At 58.9% G+C, this 25,344-nt stretch overlaps 2 protein-coding genes across 5 annotated transcripts in view; one reads left to right on the top strand and one right to left on the bottom strand.

Moving 5' to 3' along the window:
• The window catches only part of ASTN1 (astrotactin 1), a 56,156-nt gene extending 48,363 nt beyond the window's left edge, over window positions 1–7,793 (bottom strand). For both annotated transcript variants that reach the window (XM_009463596.2, XM_087733367.1), the window contains exon 1: window positions 7,475–7,793. In XM_009463596.2, the coding sequence (XP_009461871.2) occupies window positions 7,475–7,757 (283 nt within the window). In that variant the 5' untranslated portion in view covers window positions 7,758–7,793. The remainder of the gene's footprint in view (window positions 1–7,474) is intronic.
• A 2,508-nt stretch (window positions 7,794–10,301) lies between these two features.
• BRINP2 (BMP/retinoic acid inducible neural specific 2) lies at window positions 10,302–24,272 on the top strand. 3 transcript variants are annotated; one of them, XM_087731980.1, is made up of 8 exons: window positions 10,302–10,435; window positions 17,586–17,932; window positions 19,870–20,060; window positions 20,232–20,422; window positions 20,815–20,920; window positions 21,279–21,515; window positions 21,725–21,947; window positions 22,298–24,272. In XM_087731980.1, exons 2-8 carry the CDS (start codon window positions 17,652–17,654, stop codon window positions 23,412–23,414), a joined length of 2,346 nt encoding a protein of 781 aa, XP_087588106.1. In that variant the 5' UTR covers window positions 10,302–10,435; window positions 17,586–17,651; the 3' UTR covers window positions 23,415–24,272. The 3 variants fall into 3 exon arrangements, with proteins under 3 accessions (XP_087588106.1, XP_087588104.1, XP_087588105.1); XM_087731978.1 differs by having other exon boundaries at window positions 17,586–17,947; window positions 22,298–24,271; XM_087731979.1 differs by having other exon boundaries at window positions 10,372–10,435; window positions 17,591–17,947; window positions 22,298–24,271.
• Window positions 24,273–25,344: the final 1,072 nt, after the last annotated feature.

The raw sequence follows: 25,344 nt of genomic DNA, 5'->3' as shown, positions 1-25,344 counted from the left end.
ACGGGTTCCCAGAAACTAAATCCCTGTTTCTTGGGTTTTTTTTCCTTGGTTAAGAAAAAATATACAAGAGGCCCTCTACATCCGCCGTGCCCCTGAAACCTCCACTCCCAGTAAGGCAGCCAGTCGGCAATGGGCACAGCATGGGGGCAAGGTGTCCATAAGGATGGGGATGTGCACCCTATGCTTCCCTCCTAAGACTCGGTCACCCCTGATTTGGCCATGGGGGACCCCATGCTCCTCCCAGGGATGCTGCCCACTTTCCTGTAGCATTTTCCACCCCAGCCGCTGGGTTTCAAAGGCTGCCTCTGCTCATAGCTGAGGGTGGTGCTGGGCTCCATCACCTGGAGGAGAGTATGTGACCAGGCATGGGGGGTGCGCTCAGTGCTTCAGTGGCTCTGAGCAGGTCACCTTACTCACTCTGGCCCCATCCTTCAGCTGGAAAAGGGATGTGGAGAGGTCAGGTTTACATTGCATGGCCAAGAGCAAGGGCAGGAATAGGGTCCCACCAGCAGTTTGCACCCAAAGCCTATTAGATGAGCCTGTCATGTCCCACCAGGTGCTCCAGGGCAGGTCCAGGTCAGGATGCCTCCCCTCAGCAGGTCCCTCTCTACTTTGCTGGAAGCTCTGCAAGCCCCCAGGCCTTGGTGGTACCCTTTGGGGCACATATTGGCCTCTGCTGCCAGCACCCAAGGGGACGCATCCAGTGTGAAAAGCAAGCATCAAAGCATTGGGGGCGAAGGAGGCGCAGCAGCGCTGAGGTCTCAGTGATGGGCCAGGTTTGACAGAGAAAAAATGAGGAAGCAAGCGATGGGGAGGGAAGCATCTCACACCACAGACTGGGCAGCCGACAGTGGTCTGAATGCTACAGACAACATCCCACCACTAGCACCAACCACTCCAGGAAGAAGGTGGCACCCCTGGATTTGCAGGAGATGTAAACCCCAAAGCACCCATCTCAAATTCACCCCACAGCAACAGGATGCTGGCCAGGTGATCAGCTGCTGGCAGCACAAGGGAATTCAGCACATCCCACTGCCAGGGCAGGTTTTGCCAAGGGGCAGGAGAGCTGCCGGGATGGGGCATTTTGGGGTCCCTTCCCCATGGCAGGTCCTGGCATGGGTGCGTTGGGACCCCCTGGGTGAACCTCCTGGCTGCCCTCCAAGCTGCCCGGCGGGGAGGTGCCGGCAGCCGCCCCCTCGGCCAGGCACGCAGCAGCATAGATCATACCGCCAGGTTTCAGTGCATGCGACAGTGTCCAGGATCAAAGCCAAGTTCAATTAATGGCTCACAATCTTATTAGAGAAATTATTTCAGGATCTTGAGTAAAAGTCCAATATATCCACTCCATTCCATTAGTCAGGCTCATTTAGTAATTCAATCAATCTAAGCAAGGCAATTGAGCTCCTCTGGTATAATTTAACTCGGTTATTCTCCAGGTACTTAAGAATTTCTTAATATTTGCTTCATTATTTTGCCATTACACCTATTTCCAGGTGCAAGGTTCGCACCGGAGCGATGCTGTGGGTCTCACCATGGGACCAGTCCCACTGCAGACCTCTGCCGTGCCCTGGTCTCACAGGATGGGGACGCATGACGGGGAAGGGGAGCTCCACTGGTGATACTGGGGTGCCCTCGCCTCCCTTGGAAAAGAAGTTGAGCTGGCGACCAGCACCACAACACCCTGAGACCCCTTTTCCCACCACAGAGCGCTGGGACCAAGGAGCTACCCTGTGTGCCACCAGCTTTGGGACCCACAACCAGTGCCGAGACCCAAGCGAGAGGACTGGGGCCAAGCAACCCCCAACAAAAAACAATGGGATGTTCTTCTCACTTGACATAGAAGTGGAAAAAAAAAAGGGATAACACAATCCTGCAGCCCCTTGGCTCCTGCTTCCCTCCTCCAGGGCCATTTAGGAGCCAGGGGTCGAGGGCAGATGGCGGGGGGACACCACCTCCTGTAGTCCACAGCGGCGCGGAGATGTGTGGGATGAGGATGAGAGCCGACGGGTGTCACATCTCACCGCCTCCCCCTGCAGCCTGGAAGGAGAGCTGGGGCGGGCAGGCACACCAGCGTCCCATCACGCCGATTAGCAGCAGCCCGCGTCCCCGTGGCGGTCCGTCTCGCATCCCCACAACCCCCCGTGCTATTCCCCCGTTATTAACCCCGAGAAGTCATGGCCAGAGTATCCACCAGCACAGTCAAGAGCTTAGCAGAGATTTAACAAAAAAAAATGGATTAGATATTTCGGAGAAATATTCAAGAGCAGTTAAATATGCCCAGCTCATCGGTGCCTTTGAAAAATCTCACCCCTCTACAAAATTAGAATTGATTTTGTATTTAAAAAGGAATCTATTTAATTTAAAAGTAAGATAATTTGAAATCATGACAGCTTGTATTAAGGCCTGAGTTTATGATAATCTATTAAAGCCACTGAAGTTAAGAACCTTCTCCCACCCTCTGCTGCCAAGGCTCCCGTGAGGGTGATAGGGAGCGGGGGAAGTTGGGGGACGCGGGGCTGCTCTGCCCCTGTTTCAGGGCATGGCAGCTGGGCTGGAAACCGGGGAGACAGAAAAAGCTCCTTCAGCTCCTCCACACTCGGGAAAAAGAAAACAGGATATGAGAAACCACCCGGTATTTCAAGAACTTGAATTATCCAGCACCCAGAAAGCACGGGTTTGACCCATCAGCTCCGCTTTCTCATTCCTCAAGTCCCTTTTATGCACAAAACTGAATTTCAAGACTTCACTTTTCAAATCTCTAGTGCGTTACTTGGGCGAAGGAGTCAAAGACACCGTCTTCTGCGCAGTTTTTAATTGCATTGCAAATCTCTGCTGAGCCCAAGGGGCTAAGGGAAGCTAGGATGCTAATAAATACCCTGCTCGCCTGTTTGTAACCTGTGAAGGATGGGGCCCAAAAAAAATTAGCAGCCCGCAGGAGTGTGAATCCAGTTAATGACATATCAAATGCAGCTGGATGCTGCCGAGCCAAGCAGCAAGGAAGAAGGGGGTGTGAAGGTTAGCGGACAGAGAATATTGAGCTGCTAATTAGCATTTCTTAATGGCCACCGACCACCGAGACTTGGCCTCCCTTCAGGAAAAAATACAACTAATGCAACAAACACAAAATGAGATGAAAGGTGACCGTTTCAAATGGAGGTTTCCTTGATTTCAAGCAGGATGAAACTGGGTGCTTTTAAAGGCAGGCAGCCCAGCGCACACCAGAAAGCAGCCCCATCCCTGCTCCCACGCCCTCACCGCTTCCTGAAAATTCAGGAGGTGGGAAAAAACATCGCAGCAAAATGGGGGGATGGTGTCAGAGTCCCTTTGAGGTCATGCATATAAAACCATGTGAGTTTTTATGGGTACAAGCGTGAAAGGCGATGCACGTGGGGACTGCGTGCCACTGAGCTGCTCTTGAGTAAACGCAGGCAGCAAGGCAGCACGTGCACAAAAAGGCGGCCAGCGCAGTTAAAACACACACCGTTTGTTAGCAAAGGGAGCTACGAAGCAGCTGAAAGCCCTGCTCAAGTGCCTCCCCTCACCATAAACCAGGGATAGTAATCCCAAAAGATAGCCCTCTGCTTTTGGAGGAACGTGGCAGCAGCCACAGGGTCCCCACATTTGGGAGGGCCAAGTACCAACACATTCAACACACCCGGTTCTGGCACTGGGACGGCTGCGAGGTGGGATGAGACCCAAAAATGGTGCATGCAGAGCAGTGCTGCCTCACCCTCTTGGGTAAAGATAAATATAAAGCTAAAGCCACAGGGCAGCAGATCAGGGCAAGCCAAAGCAAGCGCATCCCCCCCAGTCCCCAGCTGAGCCGCAGCTCACCGCTACCCGCAGTGGGGAGAAGAAAACGCACGAAGGGGATGGATGCCAGTCCCCAGGCATGACTTTCCCACCACCCCCCACAGACCCCGAGGTCGGGCAGACAGTCCCCATCGTCCCTGCTGGCACAGGTGAACCCCAGCAGAGCTTGGTTCAGGGGGGGCCCATCAAAGTCCCTGCCACACCACCCACCACCAGCGAGGGGATGCCCACAACCTCCATGCTCATCATTAAGTTGATTATGTTACCAGAGCATCTCATCAGGGGTGGGGAGTGACAGCCATTTTTGGGGTGCCCAGTTCAACCCACCCCCCCAGAACCCTATTTTTAGCAAGCAACATACGTGGCTCTCCGAAGACCCCAGCACATCTCTAGCTGGGGGGAAAATCTTGATCCATGTGCCCATCAGTGGGATGCCTGGCTTGGCCACCACAGCAAGGAGGTGCCACCAAGGCAGGGGAAACCACACACGCCGGTCTCCACGAATGCCAGCCAAGCTTGAAAGCACTTGAATTATTTAGGGGAGTTTTGAGGGGGACAGCCAGGGCTGGAGGGGGATGACACCCAGATACCCTTGGGCTCCCTGATCCTGATCCTTTCTTGGCTGCTCCCCTCGCCCCTTCCCCCGCTGCAGTCCCAGCCTGCCGCAGCCACCTCCCTGCATAGTCCTGCCATCCTTGTGGGGAAACTGAGGCACGGAGCAACCTTGAGTGAGTTGCTCGAGAGCCCACATGGCAGACCCAACGTGCTGCTGCCAGGAGCACCCGTGAAGCACCACCTGCCCTTCGCAGTGCTCAAAGCCCACACCCAGGCCCTCCCCAGCCCGGGGGCAGCACCTTGGGGTCTGGTCCAAGCCCCTGCCAGCTGGCGGGGCAGCTCCCCCCGCCTCAGGAACCCCTTCCCTGTACACGGGCCCTGGATCTGAAAACCACCAAGAGGAGAAGGAGCAGTCGCCCAGCTCCCTCCCCATTAGAGACACCCCAAACCAGACCTGGCTCGGAGGCACAGAGGTGGATGTGGGGATTATCCACCACTCCAACACACTATTGTACGTTCAAACTCAACAAAGTGGGCACAATTAATGGGACTGGGGTTTCCCAGGGACGGTGCAGTCAGCACCATGTGAAGCCAGGTTCCTGGAAGGATGCTCAAATGCACCCTCCAGCCACACACAAGCCTTGTGGAAACACAAACAGCCGCCGAAACCAGTTCCACACATCGACCCAACATGGCCATGTCCCCACCAAGTGCGCAGCACCAGCAGTGGTGCTCTCTGCCCCACAGGTTTCTTGGGCTGGGGGGTCTCTGGCTCCAGAGGATGCAGCCTCTGAGTTACTAAGTCTGGGTCTTGCAAGACCTCTGCGCACTTCAGGGCTTCCGCCATGCAAAGGCATGCCCAGGCTAATAATAATAATAATAATAATAATAATAATAATAATAATAATAATAATAATAATAATAATAATAACAACAACAACAACAACAACAACACCACAACACCTACACATGGCAAAGCAGCACAACAGCAACAACAATAATAATACCCACACATGGCAAAGTGGCCATGCCAGCTTCGAAGCCAGCCCTTGTCTCATGGGAGGAAGGGAGATGTAACATGGCATTTCCCAGGAGTCACCAAGCCAAAACCCTGGCAAGCAGGGGGCCCGTGAGGTGCCCTGTCCTGCCAGTCCAGCCCCCAGCCCCAGCATCCTGGAGCGGGAGACTTGTACTGGGACGACCTCCGTGTCTCCACAACCCAAACCCCTGTGTGCCGGGGACTGGCGCAGCCCCGCGGACCCACAGGCTCTCAAGGGACCAATGTCCAAGGTGGCAACGCCTAGAAGAGCCCGGCCACCACCAGGACATCAGGGTGCTCTGACACAGGGCCAGCCATCCTCATATTTGTCCGGTGGCCATAAGCAGAAGGAGGTGAAAGCAAACCCCTGCCCGGCATCATCAGTGCAAGCCCTGGGTGCAGCGGGGGCTGTCAGGGCGGGTGGATCCTTTCCTGTGCTGCCCAGCATATGGCACCTCATGGATTTGAAAAATGTTGGGGGAAATCCCCGCAGTACCAGCCAGGGGCCATGCCCGGGGACCCCCGCCCGATCAAAGCCATACATCCCCGCCCAGATGCTCCCTGCTGGCAGCATCCCAGGCCCTGGGGCCCATTGGGGTCCAGCTCCCTGGGAGCAGGTCTGAGGGGGAGAGGGGACAAGCACCCATGTCGCCTTTGGGGTGTGAAGGCGGCGCGGGGCTGGCGGCCATGCCTGCACGTCCCCTGCATCTGCCGCTCTGCCGCCCTGTTGCCACAGCAACGCTCCCGGCCTCCGCTGCAGCATCCCGCAGCACAGGGCTTGGACCAGGGGCTGGGGGGGCAGCACAGCCCACTGCCCCCTCCCTGCACAGCCCCTGGCCTTGAGCAAGTCATCCCTGGGTGTCCCCATACATCCCCCTCCAACGGCATCAACAGCCCCCCGCCTGCCTCTGCCTTTCTCACGGGAGAAGGGGGATGCCCAAGCAGCGGTGAGCGCTGCCCCGAGCCCACGCAGCACCCAGGACTGGGAGCTTTTTTGCACACAGAAGGGCCTGGGGGCCAGGGAGGTGATGAAGCGCTGGGGAGAAAAACCAGGTTGGAGCCACTGTTATGCTCTGTCCACACAAAAGGGTGGCACAGAGAGGCAATGCCATGCAAAGCAACATGCCAGTGCCTCATTTTTGGGACAATGTCCAGACAAGGGTGGCATTTTAAGAACTTCACAGGGCACCCAAGGTGCTGCAGGAGCAGCGATGGGTGGGCAAGGCTTGCAGGAGGTGTGCACAGCCACAGCGGGGCTGCTAGGAAAGCGATGGCAGTGTTTGCCCAGGGCAGGGGGTTACGTGCAGGCGGTGGTAGGAAACTGGTATTCTGCACAAATATCACTAAAAATTAAAAATCTCAGTGACTTGTTCCAGGCGGCACGGAGGCAAGCGGGTGCCTGCGCACAAGTGGCAGAGGCCTTGCTCTGATCCCAGCATAAACAAAGGAGCAAATTGTTGGCTTTTTTGGTGGATGAAAACTGAAGAAGCCCATCAGATTTGGGCAGATGTGCCTCACACAGTGGGTGAAGTGCAGAGGCCTGGCTAGAGCAGGTGGGAACCACCTGGACCATGTGAGCAGGCCAAAGCCTAAAACCTGGGGACAGGAGTACTGGAGACAGCACATACAGGCGGGATGGGAAACGCTGGGCACCGGAGTATTTTTCCACCGGGCTGCAGGAAAAGTGACTCTGCTTGGGGGCAGACAATGCAGAAACCCCCACCTCCAGCCAGCCACACTGGAAGCAGGCTGTGGGCCTCCTGCCAGCACAAGCCGCCGGTGGCCGTGCACCGAGCTGGAGACAAGCCCCGCGGGTGACAACCCGGGGATGCACCGAGCGCCCCGGGCCTGCAGCACCCCCACGGCATCCAGCCCGCTGCTGCCGCAGCCGCAGCCGCTGCCGAGACGCTGCAGCGGGGCGAGCGGGCAGCGGGGCCGAGCTGCTGCAGGGCACCCGCACGCCGGTGCCGCAGGGAGGAGCCCCGCAGCCGGGGCCCGCTGCCGGCCGGGGAGGAGAGGGGACCCGCCGCGTACCGGCGCTGCCCGCAGGCCCGCCCGGAGGCTCACCCAGCACGAAGTAAGGCAGCTCCGTATTCTCCAGGTCATCCACCACCACCATCTCGCCGGGGAAATCGTTCCGTACGGAGAAGAGCAGCTTGGGCTCGGCGGCCGAGGAGCCGTGCATGATGCTGAGGTCGTTCTCCCGCAGGAAGGGCAGCGCCGACACCGTGATGCTCTTCAGCTTGCACTCCAGCTCCTTGGCCGCCGCCTCCGCCGCCGCCTCGGCGGGGCCGCTGCCCGCCGCCAGGCAGCACCCGGCGAGCAGGGCGCACAGCCCGGCCAAAGCCATCTTGGAGCCCCGCGCCGCGCTCCCAGCGCCGGCCGGGCGGGCGGCGGCGGCGGCGGCGGCGGCGGCGGCAAGGGGCGGGGACGCGGGGCCCGGCGCCTCCCCGTACGGCGCGGCTCGGCGCGCCGCGGCTCGGCACGGCGCGGCTCGGCACGGGCAGCCCCGGTAGCCCCGGCCCCGCGCCTCCCCCCTCCTCCGCTTCCTCCGTTTTTTGCCCGCATCCCTGGAAAACCGGGAGGGCTGCGGAGCGATGCGGTGGCGGGAGGGCTGCCGGGGCTGCCTGGCCCAGCCCGGCTGCCTTTGCCTCTTTCTGCCCTGAGAGTAACTTACAGGCAACCCATCCCCCCCCCAGGAGAAATCACGGACCTCCGAAGTCACAGACCTCCAAAATCCCAGCAGAAGTCATGGACCTTCAAAATCCCAGACCTCCAAAATCCCAGCAGAAGTCCCAGACCTCCAAAAATCCCGGCAGAAGTCATGGACTTCCAACGTCCCAGAAGAAGTCATGGACCTCCAAAATCCCAGACCTCCAAAGCCCCAGGAGGAGCTGCAGACCTTCAAAGCCCCAGGAGAAGTCACAGACATCCAAAGCCCCCAAGCCTGTGTGTTTTGAAAAAAAAAAAAAAAAAAAAAAGATACTGGGAGCATAAGGGCCAACCCCAAACCTGCTGGTTCTTTTTGCACCAGATGCTTTTTATTTTTACTCTGAGCTTAAAGCAGCACCGACGGCTTGCCCGGCCACCAAACCTTCCTGCAGACACCCGTGATTCTGCAGCCAAAGCGCTCTGGCGGTAGCTGTTCTCCTCTCCCCAGGTGGGGTGAAAGGCCCAGGCCCCGGCCTGGAACCCGACAGCAGCAGGAGCACACGGCCCTGCCGGTTTGGTTCCCCCCTCGGAGGCTCCTGCTGGCTGACACCCGCGGAGCAGAGGGGTGCAGAGGCATTGCTGCCTTGGACGTGGAGCTCCCACCCCACCAGCTCCGCGCCGCCTGCTTCTGCAGAGCACGGCACCATCCTGCTCAGCGCCTCCAAAGAAAACCACACACAGCAGATACCTGTTACTTTAAAAAAATCTTGCGCTTTTTTTTTTTTTTTATTTTGCGGAGATTTCCCCCTTACCATGCAGCAGCTGCAAGGATTTCCCCAAATTTCTCCTCCACTGGAGCCAGCCATGAAGCCCCGCAGCGTGGGCATCACGAGGGGGCACCGCTGTGCCCCAAACACACCACGCAGAGGAGCCACAGCGGGCGCCTTTCCCCAGACCTGTTTCTGATTTATAATAACCCTCCCAGTTACCCGCTACATTTTGGGGAATAAAAGCCACGCTCACCAGAAATTACCCATTTTCAACACCAGCCTCGTTAACAATCAGAGCCGAGCACTAACCATATAACAGTGAGGGTGTTTTCAGCTGGTTGGGAAGGTGGTTCAGCAGCACTGCACCCTGCCCACACCGGCTGGCTGCAGCTGCCGGCAGAAAAAATTAAAAAATCAGGAAAAATGAGGAAAAACGAGCAGCGGTGTTTTGTAGGACAGGGCACGGCCCTCCCTTTGGGGGGGCACAGGGAAATCCTTTTGGAGGGCTGCCGCCAGGCCCTTTCACTGCTCTTCTTTCAGCAGGGCACATAAACTCATTAAAAGGAGGAGTTTTCTGGGAAAAAAAACTCCAACTGCATCATTCAGAAGGGGTCGCCAAGAAGGCCCTTTCCGCCCCTGTTTAGAAACGGGGTGCATCCCTGAGAGCGATACCCCGCTAATGCCTAACGCCGCACGAAGAGGAGCAAACAAGAGGCTTGGGAAGAGGCGTGAATAATACATACAGATAAATAAAACATTTAAGAAGAAAACAGCAGAGAACGGCAAATCCAGCGCCACCGACGGATCTGCCGATCGCCGGTAACACCCCGCACGTGACATCCACATCCCGAACCTCGTTAATCCTTTACTGGTATTGACGGCGTAATTCGGCACAGCCGGGGTTCCTTTGAGGTCGGGACGAAGCCCGCGCCAGCGCGCCACCGGGGCCTCGAGGCAGCAGCCCCTCCCCGCCACCGGCACCGCGGGGGACCCACCCGGCCCTTCTGCGGGGACAGGCGGCTTTGGGGGCCGGGAGGGAGGGAGGGGAGGGGAGGAGAGGAGAGAGGCCGGCGGGGCTCGGGAGCCCCCGCGCTGTGCGGGCCGCTGACCGGGCTGGGCGCCCGCGGGCCCCCACCGCCGCCCCGCCCCGCCCCGCCCCGCCCCGCTCCGCTCCGCCCCGCTCCGCTCCACGCGTGTCCCGCGCCGCGCCTCCCCGCGCCGAACGCGGCATCACCAATGGGAAGACGCGGGGACGCCGTCGGCGCCTTTGATTGGCTGCCGCCCCTGCATATATTATGGGGCGGCGGCGGCGGCGCCCGCGGAGCGCGGCGGGACCCGGCGAGGGCCGGGAGCGGGGCCGGGAGCGCGGAGCCCGGCCGTCGTGGCGGCGGCGGCGGCGGCGGCGGCGGCGGCGGCGGCGGCGGCGGCGGGCGTGGGATGCTGGCGGGGCCGCCGGGGGCCGCCTGCCCGCCCGGCGATGGGGCGGTGCGGGGCGGCCGGGAGGCGGCGGCGGGGCAGGGCCCGGGGCCGCTGAGAGGGAGCGGAGCAGGACGGGACGGGACGGAGAGGCGGCCGGTGCCCCGCCGGCGCTGAGCGGGAGCCTGGGGTAAGTCTGCGGGGTTGGGGGTAGGACGGGGCGGGGGAGCCGGCGTGGGTGGGATGGCGGGCGGGAAGGGGAAGGAGCGGTGCGGGGGGAGCCGCGGCCCCGCACGGCGGAGATCCCGGGTGCCGCTGTGAGCGACGGTGGAGAGGCGGCTCTGCCGCCGCCGGCTCGCTCGGTGACCTTGGCCAAGTTGCCTCCCTGCTCCGGGCTCGCCTCGCAGCCGCCCCGGTGAGGACGGGGTGGAGGAAGGCATCGAGCCCCTGCTTGCAGGAGCCACCCCGGTGCCCGACTGCGGGGCCTTGCGGGACCGGGGGGCTGCGACCGGCCCGGTGGAACCGGGTGCTGGCAGGCTGCCGGGGTAAACAAGATGCCCGGGAGGCGGGAAACCTGCCGCTGCTTGTGCAGCGTGCCCCGCTCCGAGGGACGTGTCAGTGTGAGGTGCCCTGGGACCACAGGGACTGGGGGAGATGCCCCCGAAATGCTCCAACACCGACTTTGCTGTTGGGCGTGTATAGATCAAGAGGAGCGGTCTCCTCTCCCCCGTGCTGCAACGCAGGGCCCCGCTGCCGCGGCTCTCCCGCCGGAGCACCGGGCCGGGTGAGGAGCGGGTGCCCTGTCGGAAGGTGTTGGCCCACCCCGACAGCCGCCGGCGGTCACCGGCGCGGTGCCGGTGACACAGCCTCCGGCACCTCTGGGGGAGGGGGGTCCCTGGCTGCGAGGCTCCATTCCCTTCACCAAACGCTAATTTTTTTCGGTAGGAAACAAAACTCTGCGTCGTTCCAGCACCGGGCTGGAGCGCATCAGCTCTCAGCGCAGTGAGGTCCACCCTGTCCTGCCCCTCCTTAGGGGTCCCGCCTTCTGCTGCCCTGGAGCAGGGCTGGTGGGTGCCAGGGCTGCGCCCCGCTGCGGTCCCGGGGCCGGGCAGCGGGAGCCGGGTGCTGCGGGGCCGGGTGGGACCAGCCGGCAGATGTCAGTGTCCCCTCTCTGTCGGCAGCCAGCAGGGTCCGTACCAGCCCCGGAGATGTTGCAAGGAGCCCCCTGCGCTTTTTCCAAGTTGCGCTGGCTCTGGGGGGCGTTCAGTGACAGCTTTGAGACCTGGGGAGCAGCGGGGTGCTGGGAAGAGGGGTGGCCCCGCACCGGCACCCCAAATCTCCTCCTGGTTCTCTGCCCAGCACCAGTCACCCACTGCCTTATTTACCCTGTGTTGTTAACATTGAGCTACTGCTGTGCATCACTGCCCACCCGTGACACTTGTCACCTGTGTGAAGGCAAGGGAGGGATGGGAGGGAGCGGTCTTCACCGTGCACTGCCTCCAGCTCCTGCATGAGGCTGGTACCTGGCTTACTCTGACAGCAGGGTCCACCGGGGGGGCAAGGAGCCGTCCTGTCCAGGGAGGGGGCCACAGGATGCTCTTCCCCAGCTCTCGTGTGCGGGCTGCTCTTCCCCGGCCCCAGAGACCCATCTGCAGGGATGCTTCGGGCTGAGAGCTCAGCACAAGGCGGGGGAAGCCGGCGCTGCTGCTGCCGTTGCTGCGTTGGGGGGAGTTGTATTTTGCACATCACTCTTAAAAGAGGCTTTCTGCCTGTGGGTGTGAAAGTCTCGGGTGAGCAAAGCCAGAGGGCAGAACACATGGCACTGGTGCAACACAGTGCACGCAGCTGCTATCTCCCCTGATGGCAGCCCAGGCTTCATCTCATTTGATGTCTTATGCAAATCCTTAGCTCCTCGAGTCTTGGGATTTTCTGCTATTTTCCTTTACTCTCATCTTCAAGTGTCGTGCTCTTAAGGATGTGAAGAAAAGCTAATAAAAAGAACCCAAGTCATCAAGTCTTGCAGGTTCTTAAACCAGTCTCATGAGCTGGGGGGGGAAGGCAGTGACTTAAAGTCACTTAGCAATAGTGACTGAATGGGCTACAGAGGGTGGTTTGCAGGAGCCTAGTGAGAATTGGTTCACAGCCACCATCATGATCTTTAATGATGCTGCTCGGGCAGGGATGGAAGGCTCCGAGGTGGCTGTCCCCATGCTTGCTGCCCAGAGCCATGTCTCTGCAGGCCAGGTGCCAGCTGGCTGACAGCACCATGCCGTGCCCACTTTGCCAGCGATTACCGTGCTGCTGTCGCGCCGGCGGTGCCTGGCTTGCTCTCTTAATTACCCCGGCAGATCAATGAGGCCTTGGCGCTTCCTTGGGAGCGTGTGGATGTGAGCCTGGGGGTGCGATGCACCGTGCTGGGAGCTGCTCATTGCAAACCACGACAGAGCAGAGGGGACAGAGGAGGCAGCAGTGCAGGCAGGGCTGGGTGCAAGGGAGCTGTGTCCCACAAAGCCCCAAGTGACGCTGGTGGCTCTGGAGCAAAGGGCTGAGCATCCTGCAGGTTTGAGCCCTTTGGGATTGTCTGTCCTGGGAGGTGCAAGTGGCAGAGCAAGAAGTGCCCTGGGTGCCTGTGTGAATTCGCATAGGCACGGCTCAGCTGAGTAAATCCACTTCAGAAACTAAACTGCACTTAGCCTCTGCCCAGACTCTTTTAAGTGGCTTTAATTTGATAAAGCTTTCCCATGTTTAATGAGAAGGTGACTCGGTCGCTAAAGTTGATGTTCATTCTCACTGAAAGGTATCCGCTGGGAGCTCAAGACCCATCCCCATCGCTCCCTGCTCCCGCAGAGATGCGCCTTTGCTCCCGCCGTGCCCCAGGGACCAGCCCCCTGTGGCTGGGCAGGTCCAACAGCTCTGCCACCAACAGGTATTGCTCTGCCTGGCGCAGACATCGGGTGCTGCTTTTGCTCTGGGCTTCAGCTCGGCGTTTACAGAGGGTAGTGCCGGGGTCCGTCTGGAGTCCCACGGCACCCAGCAAACACAGCATCAGCTGGGGCAGAGCCCTCCTGAACCTGCGCAGCCTCTCCCCAGTGCACGCTTCCCAGTTTATGTATCTCTAGATCCGCTCCTGCAGCATGAAAGGGCAGAAATCGATGTTAATGTCCCTGACAATTAGCTAACGTCTTAATTATCGAACTCTGCCTGATTAGCGGTGGAGCGCATGGCTCCGGAGATGCAGTCGGCATGGAAGCAAGCAGGACCTCAGCATAACTCTGCAGGATGTTGCTGCTGTCACCGTCAGCTCCAAGGGCAGCAGAGAAAGGCTTTTGCAGCTCACCTGAGCTGCTCGCTGGGCACTCGAGCATCCCCACCCACACCTTGCACCACCCTGCCTCAGTCTCTCAAGCCATATTGGATGAAGACACCCACCGCAGAAGCAATCCCATTGCCATCTCAAGCCTAAGGGTGGAAAGGTGCCTTTAGAAATTGCAAGCTATTTTTAAGATGCAGCTCATGATGAGTGAGAGTCTGGGCCATGCATCGGCCGTCACTGGAGGGACACCGGGGGGTTCTGCTGCAGGCAGCGGGGACACGGAGGGCTGCAACAAGATCAGGAGGACTTGGCCAGGAACAAGGTTGTGGTCTTGGGAAAGTTTGCCAAGAATATTTGCATTGGCACTCTTCTTCCTTCACTTTAACATTTTTATAGAAAAGGGGAAGGAAAAAAAAAAATTAACAAGCTGGAAGTTTTCCAACTTTTGTGATGCAAAACCCTAAATAAAAAAAAAAATGAGTAGTCAGATGCTTCTCATCAAATCTTCATTCTTTTGGATCAAGGAAAAGTGATTAGAAAGTTATTTCCAGCTCTAGTAGTAAGGTCAAGGGGGTTGCTCATTTCTGAAGAGCTTTGCTCTCCCTGGCATCCCAGGGAGATGCTGGTGTGAGCAGGCAGAGGTGCACCCTGATAAGTGTTGCCCCCAACCCTGCAGAGCAGCGGCAGCAGCCCCCCAGCAAAACCAGAGGCCCCACACACATGCAGCTGTGTGGACTAAAGACTATATGGAGCTATGGCAATTTCCGCATGTACTTATTTTATATAAACCCTGATCAATACGAGCAAATAAATTAGCCCAGCTAACAATGGTGCAGGAAAGCTGCTCCTCAGGGATAAGCTTGCCGTGTAACTCAGTGCAGCCCTTGCTCAGGCTCTCATTTGCACGGTGGCTTGCCCGTTCCTGCCTGACTTGGTGCTTCAAGTTTCTGTTGGCAAGGATGCTCGTGTGCGTCAGTGCCCGTCCCCAAGCAAGAGCCCGGCTCAGAGGTGCCAGCACTTACGGTGTAAATAAGAGGCAGGTGTAAATAAGAGCTCATTTAGCAAGGCTGGAAAGTTTGCTGCTTTAAGGGACTCTGCACACCAGGAGGGGACCTTTGCTGCATTTGCACTAGCCAAGCACTGGAAATACCCAATTGTGACTATTTTTGCTGCTCTGCAGTAAAACATGAGATGGCCACAAGGAAACATTCCATGCTCAGCCTTGAATCTCAGAACAAACTCCCCAGGGAAGGCAGCAGAGCGGGCTGAAATGGTTTCTAGCTGGTCTGGGGGCTGCAGCCCAAGGGAAGAGGTGGCCCAAGGTGGCCCCATCCCTTATGTTTGTCCCCATGATGGTCACCCAGAGGAGGTTTGCTGCTTCAAGTTGGGGTGCTGGCAGGGGAGGTAGTAGAGGGGGTTTGGAGGGGAAGGGCAGCACAGGGAGCCCCTCTCGGGGAAGGCGAGTGGGGGTGCCCTGTGTGGTGGTGGTGGTGGCGGCGGCAAGGGGCTGGTCAGTGCTGGTGGGAAGCTGTTAGCACCCAGGATGGTTTGCTGGAAGAGTCAGTGCTCTGCCTGGTCCCCCTGCAAAAATCCGCTCTGTGCTTTCAAATCAAAGGAAGAATGCTTCGACCTCCTGATTTATACCAAGAAAGCCTTGGGGAGGGCAGTGCAAGACCATCCATACCAGTCCGTGGTGGTGTGAAGTAGCGATGGATGAAGCCAGTCTCCCACGGTGCTCGTGGAAAAGCATCCCCTTGGCTGTATAGAGCTGGGTGGAGGGAGAGGGGGCCAGCCAGGGAGCATCCCCTGCCCCCAGCCCCACCTCGCCTGGGATGGCCAGGAGCCACCTAAAAGCCACAGACAATGAGAGGGGACAAGGAGATCAGCCGTGCCAAGCCCGTTCATGGTGCAACAGGCAGGCTACCTAGTGCACCGGCTATTTAAGCAAGGTGTTTTGCAGGCACAGCCATATTTAATGCTACAAGCAGTGTGTTTCCATGAGCAGGGTTTAGAAAGGTGCTGTTCAAGGAGTGCTTTCACCTCGGCTTCTCAGCTGAGAGCCGGAGTCCTGCTTTCCTCCCTGCTATACGGGAGACGGACCAAATCACAGAGGGCTTAGCCTGTGGTCAGCATCTAAACCACCCATAGGATTTGCTGCCAGGCCCTGGCTCCCACCATGCCCTCCCAGGCATGGCAGCTTGTCCTGGCTCCCCGGGTCACCCCATACAGGGCAGCAGCAGGACTCACAGCTGCAAGGCAGCAGGGGGTCGGGAAGGTTTAATCCTGAGCCTTGCATGCTCCTTCGGTCCCCAGGACACCTCAATTTTAAAAATTCCTGGGGAAGAGAGCAAGGTGCTTGCCTGCTTCGGACAGCCACAGCATCCTGGCTGCCTATTTGCCCCTGGCCCAGCTTTGGTTGCAGGCAGGGAGGATTTCAGAGCAGCTGAAGTGCCTCAGCTGCTCAGCCATCACCCACACGTGGCAGCACACGAGCAGCTCCATGAGCAGCCAGCGTCGGGTTCTGCCACGTTTTCGGGGCGGGGGGGGGGGGACACGACGATGGGGAGGGGGGATGGGGGGGGACACGATGACACCCCCCTTCCAGCTCTTGAAGCGTGAAGCAAGGAAACGAGCCTGACATTGCTGGTCCCAAAACCCCTGCCCACCCTGGCGTGGGGGCCCGTTCGTTCGGGCCAGGATTTGGCCGTGTCATGGCCACGGGGGACTCCACATGCCAGGAGCAGGAGGCAACAACCAGGCGTTATGCAGCTGCCTGCAAGGCTGGGAGAAACCAGGGTGACATGTGGAAAAACCATGCAGGGGGGACAGAAAAAACCCTGCCTGCTGCCCCTGCCCACCCCACTGCCCTGGCACCCCCAATCTGGTGATATGAAAATCTCAGCTTTTGTTTAAAATTAACAGGGCCCCGGCCTCGAGGGCTGAGCGAGAAGCTGAGAAAGTGTAATCAAAGCGCACCCTTAAGGGTTTAAAAATAGAAGAGAGGGAGGAAAAAAAATTAAAAAAAAAATAATAATACGTGTTGAAGCACGATGATTCATCCGGCAAAGCCCCATTTGGGAGAGCGTGGGGCTGGTGTTTAGGCACCGGGCCCCCGCTGTCCACCTTCCTGGAATAAAAATCACCTCCCCTGGAAGCACTGCGGTGATGGGGGCCCTATTTTTAGGCAAACAGCTCTTGCTGCCCTGCAGGACACCTTGCCTCACCCCGGTTCTGCTGGACCTCGCAGCTTCCCGTCTTCCCCCTTCACTTGCAAATTCAGGCTCTGGCTCCAGGGCCGCTGCTCCCAGCAAACGTCCCTCTGTGCTCCCACAGATAGTGCCACACTGAACTGAGACCAGAAATGTCTTGTCTTGAGATAAATGCTGATTGCATTCAAAACACCACTGTGATCAGCCCAGCCAGGCTTGGGGTGGACATCCATCCATCCATCCATCCATCCATCCATCATCTCAGCCACCAGCAGGATGCAAAGGAAGGTCTAACATCAACCACATGTGGCTCAACCCATACCTAGAGAAGCTCATTTTTTCCAGTTCCCAATGCTTACTAATATTTAGCCCCCTTAAAACAAGCTGCACATGCTCATGATGGGCATACCCAAAGTGCAGGGCATGGAGGCAGCCCACCATCCCCACCGCATGGACACCCCGTAGCAGCAAGCTTGGCTCACTGGGGTGACACATGGCAGAGAAAAACATAAAGAAAAAGCCAGAAATTTCTCAAACAGGCACTAGCCAGGTTTTCATTTAACGTCAGCAGCAGCCAGCTCCCCTAACCCCATTAACTCTTACCTCCTGCGGCACAACCGGTCCATGCCTGACACATGGCTCTCCCCAGAGCACGGCTTTCCCTTCATCAGCATCTCAGCAGCCTCTCCAAAGCAAACCCTGCTTTCCCTTAGCTTGTGGTTGCACCTGGTTTATATCCATGCCAAACTGGCGCCACCTGGCCCCTTGCCCCGTGCTGCTGGCCTCACGGGGTCCCTGCTTTGTGCGGTGTGTTGCAGGGCAGGGCTGTCCCGGAGGATCGCCGTGGGGTGAGAGAATGAAGAAGCCAGCCGGGCAGCAGCAGGATGGGGCGGCAGGACCTCCCGCGTGCTGACGGGCCCCCGCCAATGCTCCCGTGGCCACTGGCCCTCCTGGCCCTGAGTGCGTGCTGCCGCTGGGGGGTGGCCAGCGAGGCAGGCAGCACAGTGCCCCAGCAGCATGCCGCCGCCGCGACCGCTTCCTCCTCCTCTTCATCTTCCTCTGGCCGGGCACCCCTCGACTGGCTCCTCACCGACCGGGGACCCTTCTACCGAGCCCAGGAGTACGTGGACTTCATGGAGCGCTACCGGCAGGGTTTCACCACCAGGTACAGGATCTACAGGTGAGAGGCAGCGCCGGGGGTCAGCCCTTCGGTGGGCGCCCTGGGAGTGGGCTGCAGCATGGGGGGCTGCGGGGGGCACAATGGAGCAGAGCCCTGTGTGCGGGAGGAGGCTGTCCATTGGGAGAGACAGTGGGTGGATGTATGCAAGATGCTGCTTTCCCAAGGAATATAACAGCAGCCCCCCCAAGATGCTCATGGCATGGCTGGGATGGGCTCCGGGTAGGATTTGCCCCGAGCTGGGAGTGATTTGGTGCACAGATTGAGATGGGATCAGCCCTTATGGTGGGAGGCACAGAGGGATGCTACTTTGTCCTTTTGCCGTGCACAAAGGCACCTCTGTGCCAAATTACTGAGCCTGCCTGGACTGCCAGCCATCTGGGGCTGGGATGCTGCTGGGGCTCACAAAAAGCCACCCTGACTGACCCCCTGGCATGTCCCCAGTGCCATTACCCCATACACTGTGGCAGTGGGATGCTACTTGCGTGGGGGCCAATGCTGAAGCGGGTTTCTTGCCAGTAGAGAACCAGGTTTGGCAGCAGTGGGGTCCACTGACCCCAGCAAAGGGCCACCCGATGACAGCCAGCGTGGAAAACCCACTCCACTGCCTCCCGGCACTAACTGGGGCTGTCGCCTCCTGCTAACGAGCCCTTTTCCCTTCCTCTCCTCACTGCTGCCAAGCCCTGGGGGTTTCCAGCAGTGGAGCAAAGCCCAGCCGCTGCCTTCCAGGGAGCTGACATGGGTGCCGGGATGGCAGCCTTGTTATGCAGCCCAGCACCCCCAAAGAGCTCCTCTCCCCCCTCTCCCCTGTCCTATGCGCTGACGCTGCCATGCTGAGGGACCTGCATCCTCCGGGGATGCTGCCGGTGACGGTGGTGGGATGGGAAGGAGCAGCCGGAGGGACAGCAGCTGGCTTGTGCCTCCTCTGAGGCAGGGAACCTGCTATCAGCCTTCGGGGCTTGTCTTGCCTATGGGGTAGAATGGGGGGGAACTGGTGCAGGGCTCCTGGCTGCCCAGCCCCACATGCCCCAGCACCCAGGGAGCGTGCATGCAAGGAGGGAGGCAGCATCCCCCCCTTCCTCACCCCCAGCTCTGCTCCTGGCCCCAATCTCCCACTTTCTGGGCCCAAAAATCATGATGGGAGGCAACCCGGCACCCGCCGAGCCCCTCGGCTGCTTTGCACCCATCCACTCCTCACTCCTCCTCCCCCTCCTTTCCCAACCAGCCCTAATTAAACTGTCTGAAAGCCGCCGCCTGGTTTTAATTAGAGAAAAATGCTGAAGATTAGGCAGAAATCGGCTGCCGGTTGTTTACGGGGCCGTTGGTAGTTCAAGGCAGCAGCAGGCTGGCGGCTCCCCCTCAGGGCCGGGCAATGCCAGGGGGCCGGTGGGGCGATGGGGGAGCACATTCATAGTCTCCAGGGCTACGAGGGGACCCACCACCAACCCCACCACATCCCAACACTTCCTACAAAACGCTGCCAATACTTAAAACAATTAAATCCCCCAGATGTTGGATTTTCACCTGGATCCATAGGGATGAGGATGGACGATGGATAAGGCCCATCCAGCCCAGTGGGCTGGAAAAGACTCTGGCCCTGTCCTGGGCTGTGATTAATGCCTGCCGGAGGTGCCTGATTAATCAATGTCAGGCATCTCCGCTTCTTGTAGCTCGTTATCGCCATGGATGGCTTAGGGAGGGATGATGCTTTCGTTCCAGCTGGGTCTATAGCTGCCGAGCAAAGGCAGCAGGTCCTTCACCTCCACCGTGGCGATGGGGAGGTTGGGATGGTCCCAATGGAAGTTATTCCACCTACTGATCCCCTGCCCCGAGGTGGACACTGGGGACAGCGGAGGGGACAACATGCATGTGGCATGGCCGGACCGGCTTCATACCCTCTGCCAACCGCTGCTCTCCTCCCGCAGAGAGTTTGCTCGCTGGAAGGTGAATAATTTGGCCTTGGAGAGGAAAGACTTCTTCAGCCTGCCGCTTCCCCTGGCCCCTGAATTCATCCGCAACATCCGGCTGCTGGGGCGCCGGCCCAGCCCCCAGCAGATCACCGACAGCCTCATCAAAAAGTATGGGACCCACTTTTTGCTCGCTGCCACGCTGGGAGGTGAGTGCTGGTGGGTGCTCGCTCCCCACTAGCTCCCTGCTTGCTTCCCTTGCACAAGGCAGTGTGCAAAGGAGGGAGGGTGGGAAAATAAGCACTGCAGGAGAAAGACGGCCAAGAAGGGGAATGGGGGGAGCCCAGCAGCCCCCCAAAAGCATTGCGTGTCCCCCCCAGGAGAGGAGTCCCTGACCATTTTTGTGGACAAGCGCAAGCTGAGCCGGAGGGCAGAGCCCACCGGGGGGGCTGGGAACAGCTCGGGGGTCTCGCTGGAGACCCTGCACCAGCTGGCAGCCTCCTACTTCATCGACCGGGAGAGCACGCTGCGCCGGCTCCACCACATCCAGATCGCCACGGCCGCCATCAAGGTAGGCGAGGGTGCAAGGGAGAGGGCAGTGCCAGGAGACAGCGGCCCTGGGCCTCGCCAGCAGCCACTCAAAGCTGCCCGAGACCCTAAAGTGGCATCACACCCTGGGGAGGGGAGACGGAGGGGGAGAGCAGCAAAGTTAGCTCATCCGCGTTATTTATGGGAAATTGGGCACACTAATGAAGGCACATTTTTCAGCGGGCTGCAGGCAGGGCTGCCGCCTGTCAAGAAGCCAATTAGCAGGCAATTAGTTCTCCTTTCCAAGCATTGCCTTGCTATGGGGAGTGGGGCATCGCAAGCCTGGCCAGGGGTTATTTGCAGCACTTGTGGCAGGGTGGCATGTGCCCTGGGTCCCCTCCTGTGTCCCTGACCACATGCGGGTCCCCCCCTTAGGTGACCGAAACACGGACAGGGCCACTTGGCTGCAGCAACTACGACAACCTGGACTCGGTGAGCTCTGTCCTGGTGCAGAGCCCGGAGAACAAAGTGCAGCTCCAAGGTAGGACGAGGCTGGTAGGGATGCGGTGACGGATGAGTGCCACCGTGGGATGCTCATGGGCGCACAGGGGGCTGCAGGGGAGGATGCTGGCTCGAGATGCTGCTTTTAATTTAAGGGCTGGGGAGGAGGGAGGATGAAAATAATCAAAGCTGGGCAGGATGAGGTTGTTGCTTGTCTGCCAAGAGGAGCCGAGATCGATGCAGAACCCAGACAAGTGGCTCCACAGCGAATTGATATGAAAATCACATGCGGGTGGGAACCTGGGGAGGAGGAAGGCTTGCTCCCTCCTCACCCGGGTGATGTTTTCGAGGGGCACCGCACGTGCCCTGATGCTCTTGGGGCTGCCTCCTGCTCACAGGGCTGCAGACAGTGCTCCCCTCCTACCTGCGGGAGCGGTTCGTGGCGGCCGCCCTCAGCTACATCGCCTGCAGCTCAGCTGGGGAGCTAGTGTGCCACCGGAGTGACTGCCGCTGCCAGTGCCAGCCCTCCTTCCCTCGCTGCAACTGCCCCGAGGCCGACGTCCAGGCGCTGGAGAGCAGCCTGGCCCAGCTCTGGCGAGCCTGGGAGAGCCACCACAGCCAGTTTGAGGAGTCAGGTGAGGCTGGGGAGACCCCACCAAGCATCCCCCTCCCTGCAGCCCCTCCTCTGGGAGCCACGCAGGCTGGGCAGTGGGGCTCCAGGGCAGGATCCAGGGTGGTCATCTCACCATGAAGACCTGAGAGCCCAGTTGGAGGGAGGGTGGCTCCAGCCCTACCTTCGCCACTCGCCGACAGGTCTCTTGACGCCGTCTCTCTCCCCCCGCAGAGGAGTTTCAGGCCCTGGTGAAGAGGCTCCCTGGGGACCGTTTCCTGAACAGGACGGCCATCTCCCACTTCTGGGCCATGGACCTGGATGTCCAGCATCGCTACCAGCAGCTGGGCACCAGCCTGAAGCTGCTCTCCAGGAAAACCCACCGACTCATCCGGCGGCTCTTCAACCTCAGCAAACGATGCCACCGGCAACCTCACTTCAAACTGCCAAAGGAGAGGTAGGGTGCCATGGCATCCCTGTCCCACGCCAGGGACACTGCTCAGAGCCTTGAGGGGGGCTTAGACTCACATCCAACCTCCCCGTGGCTGGGACCGGAGGAGCTCCTGCCTTGCTGGAGGGATGCCCAGGGGTGAGCAGGCAGCAGGGGCAGCTGTGCCACCCTGGGATGTTGCCTTGAGAGGCTGCGTCCAAACCTGGAGCTGGAAAATGGGGCTTGGTTCATGGGGGGCACCAGCAGTGCAGAAAAATGAACGCAAGGTGGGCAGCTCTTCCATTCCTAGGGAAAGTTGGTCACACCTGTAAAGATGCCACGTAAGCATCTCTCCTCCTGTGTCTCTTCTCCACCAGGTCCCTCCCTTACTGGTGGAGCCGTGCGCAGTCACTCCTGTACTGCAGCGAGACCGCCACGCCTGGGACCTTCCTGGAAGAAAGCCACAGCTGCACGTGTCCCTCCGACCAGCCCTCCTGCCAGGGGTCCATACCGTGTGCCTTGGGCGAGGGGCCAGCCTGTGCCAGCTGTGCCGAGGACAACAGCACCCGCTGCGGGACCTGCAACCACGGCTATGTGCTCACCCAGGGCTTCTGCCGCCCCGAGGTGGCTGACTCACTGGAGCACTACCTGGGGCTGGAGACGGACCTGCAGGACTTGGAGCTCAAGTACCTCCTGCAGAAACGAGACAGCCGCATCGAGGTGCACTCCATCTTCATCAGCAACGACATGCGCCTTGGGAGCTGGTTTGACCCCTCCTGGAGGAAACGCATGCTCTTGACCCTGAAGAGCAACAAGTACAAGCCCGGGCTGGTTCACGTGTTGTTGGCCCTCTCCCTGCAGATCTGCCTCACCAAGAACAGCACGCTGGAGCCCGTCATGGCCATCTATGTCAACCCCTTCGGGGGAAGCCACTCGGAGAGCTGGTTCATGCCCGTCAACGAGGGCAGCTTCCCAGACTGGGAAAGGACTAATGTAGATGCTTCTGCCCAGTGCCAAAACTGGACGCTCACCTTGGGCAACAAGTGGAAGACCTTCTTTGAAACAGTCCATGTCTACTTGCGGAGCCGCATCAAGTCTCTGGACGACAGCTCTAATGAGACGATCTACTACGAACCCTTGGAGATGGCAGATCCCTCTAAGAACCTGGGCTACATGAAAATCAACAGCTTGCAAGTCTTCGGCTACAGCCTGCCCTTTGAACCAGATGCTATCCGTGACCTGATCCTTCAGCTGGACTACCCCTATACCCAGGGCTCCCAGGACTCAGCCATGCTCCAGCTATTGGAGATCAGGGACCGGGTGAACAGGTTGTCACCCCCTGGCAAAACCCGCCTTGACCTCTTCACTTGCTTGCTCCGCCACAGGCTCAAGTTGGCCAACAACGAGGTGGCGAGGATCCAGTCCTCCTTAAGGGCCTTCAACGCCAAGCTGCCCAATGCAGTAGAGCAGGAGACGGGCAAACTGTGCAGCTAACAGCTGGGGCTGCTCAGGTCTTGGAGCGAGGGGGCCAGGAGAAAGGACTCCCCGGGGCAGGAAGGGGGGTAAATAACCACCCTGAAAAATTAAATCAAGGCCTTACCTTAGTGCCAACTGCGTGCTTCCATGGTACACTCAGCGACCGGCCAAAGAGATGCAGGGCTTGAGCAGATGGAGGACGCCAGTGGGACTATGGAGGAGGGATGGCTCGCGCAGCGCAGACTGACTCCAAGCATGGGGACGATACCAGCACGGCTGCCCTGCGGCAGCACTTTTGCTCGAGCGTCGGTGGCTGGGGGGACTTTCTGATGGCCGGGGGGGATGTGGCTCAGCCAGAGGCAGCTGCTGGCCCCACCAGAGCAGATGCTCAACCCACCATGAGGATCCTCCAGTGGCGGTCTCCTTGGTGCCCCAACTTTTGTAGTCTTTTTAAGAGAGGTTTCTACCGGCGCCTTCGCTTCCGCATCCCCCGCAACCCTTCCTGCGGCTGTGCCCTCACACACGGCACGGGGGGACCATGCTGCAGGCCTCCAAGATGCAGCAGATCTCTCTGGGCACCTCTCCACGAGCATCTCGTGCTCGTCAAGGCATCATCACCCCTCGTATGGGAAGGACCTGGCACCTGCCCTGTGGACGCTGCTTGTCACGGACACCGGCAGAGACCTCTGGGCTGCAATTCCTTACAAAAAAAAAAAAACCAAACCCAAACCTAAAACAAAAGAAAGAAAGAAAAAGAAAAAATGTTTTATTTATGTATTTATTTGTTTTGTTTGGGAGGGGTTTTTTTAAGCCTATTTATTTGGGGAGGGTCATTTCTTGTTGGTGGCTCCAGCCAAGAGACATCTTAGTAAAATGTATCTGTTTAATATATTTTTTAAAAAAATGCCTTTTTTGAGCAAAAGAGCAACCAAAAACAACTGAGAGGAAAAAAAAAAAAAAGAACAGTTACTGTCATCTCTGGCCCTGGCTTTTCCCTTGCTGTGTGGCGGGAGGGGATGGCAAGGAGGCTCTCGCGCGTGCCTGGCCACCATGTCCCCCCCTCCCGTCTCTGCACTGTCCTGCTCTCTGGATTTTAGCCGAGCCTCCCAAGGAGGGGAGATGCCACCACATGGGCTGGCCATCTGTCTCCTGTCCACGTCTTCATTAACTCAGAGGGACAGGGCTCAGAGGTGGCCCATTAAGACCATCAGACGTGCCTGGAGGCAGGGAGGGATCCTGCTCACACCTGGAGCCGGCAGCTCCTGCCTGCTTCCCCACGCTCTCACTTTTGCTCCTGGTGGGGTGCCTGGAGCAGATGCAACACATCCCTGAGCTGGTGGGAAGGACCCACGTGGCACCAGCCGCACCTCATGTCCAACCTCCTCCTGATCCCCTGTAAACATCCACCATGCCCCCAGGGTGAGCAGTGCTGTGGCTCAGTTGCCTGCTCTGGCATGTACCACCTCTTTGGGCATGTCAAGCATGGCCCTTGGGAGGTTCACTTGATTTTCCTTAACTCTGGTATGGGAAGAGACAGGGAATACCTGACCCCCAGCCACCCTTTCTGGCCAGTTAGAATTGTATAGACAGGTATGGCAGTTATCTCTGCATCCTAGCTCCATTGCTTGGTCCATATATGTAGGTTGTGCCATACTTCTAGTATCCTCATTGACCACCTCAAGGCCTTCTCATTCATCAACCCCTCAGAAAAGGCCCCAAACCAGGTGCAACCCATCCTGGACACCTTCCTCTGCTACACCCAGTGCAGGCATCAAGGGGCAGTGGGTTTCCCTGAGGCCAGCATCTCCAGCAGCCCCACTGCCAGGGAGCTGGCGGCATCTCTGGTGCCCGCTCAGCTCAGCCCAGCGAGCTGGGGTGAAGAGCCAGGCAGCGGGGGCAGGCAAGCTGGCAGCTGACGGCTCGGCGGAGCCAGGCTCCCCTCCCTCCT

The sequence above is a fragment of the Nipponia nippon genome, unplaced genomic scaffold (assembly GCF_047370975.1).
Source record: "Nipponia nippon isolate SJK-2023a ecotype South Korea unplaced genomic scaffold, ASM4737097v1 scaffold_5, whole genome shotgun sequence".
Lineage (NCBI taxonomy): Eukaryota > Metazoa > Chordata > Aves > Pelecaniformes > Threskiornithidae > Nipponia > Nipponia nippon.
Note: the sequence above shows the minus strand (reverse complement) of the source record. Positions and strands in the feature narration are given on the sequence as shown.

Excerpts from the sequence above, each read along its gene's own strand:
- BRINP2 (XM_087731978.1), top strand. The coding sequence starts at position 17,652 with ATGGGGCGGCAGGACCTCCCGCGTGCTGACGGGCCCCCGCCAATGCTC. Across the intron at positions 20,423-20,814 it reads TCGCCACGGCCGCCATCAAG|GTGACCGAAACACGGACAGG; the intron begins GTAGGCGAGGGT and ends TCCCCCCCTTAG. Across the intron at positions 20,921-21,278 it reads GAACAAAGTGCAGCTCCAAG|GGCTGCAGACAGTGCTCCCC; the intron begins GTAGGACGAGGC and ends TCCTGCTCACAG.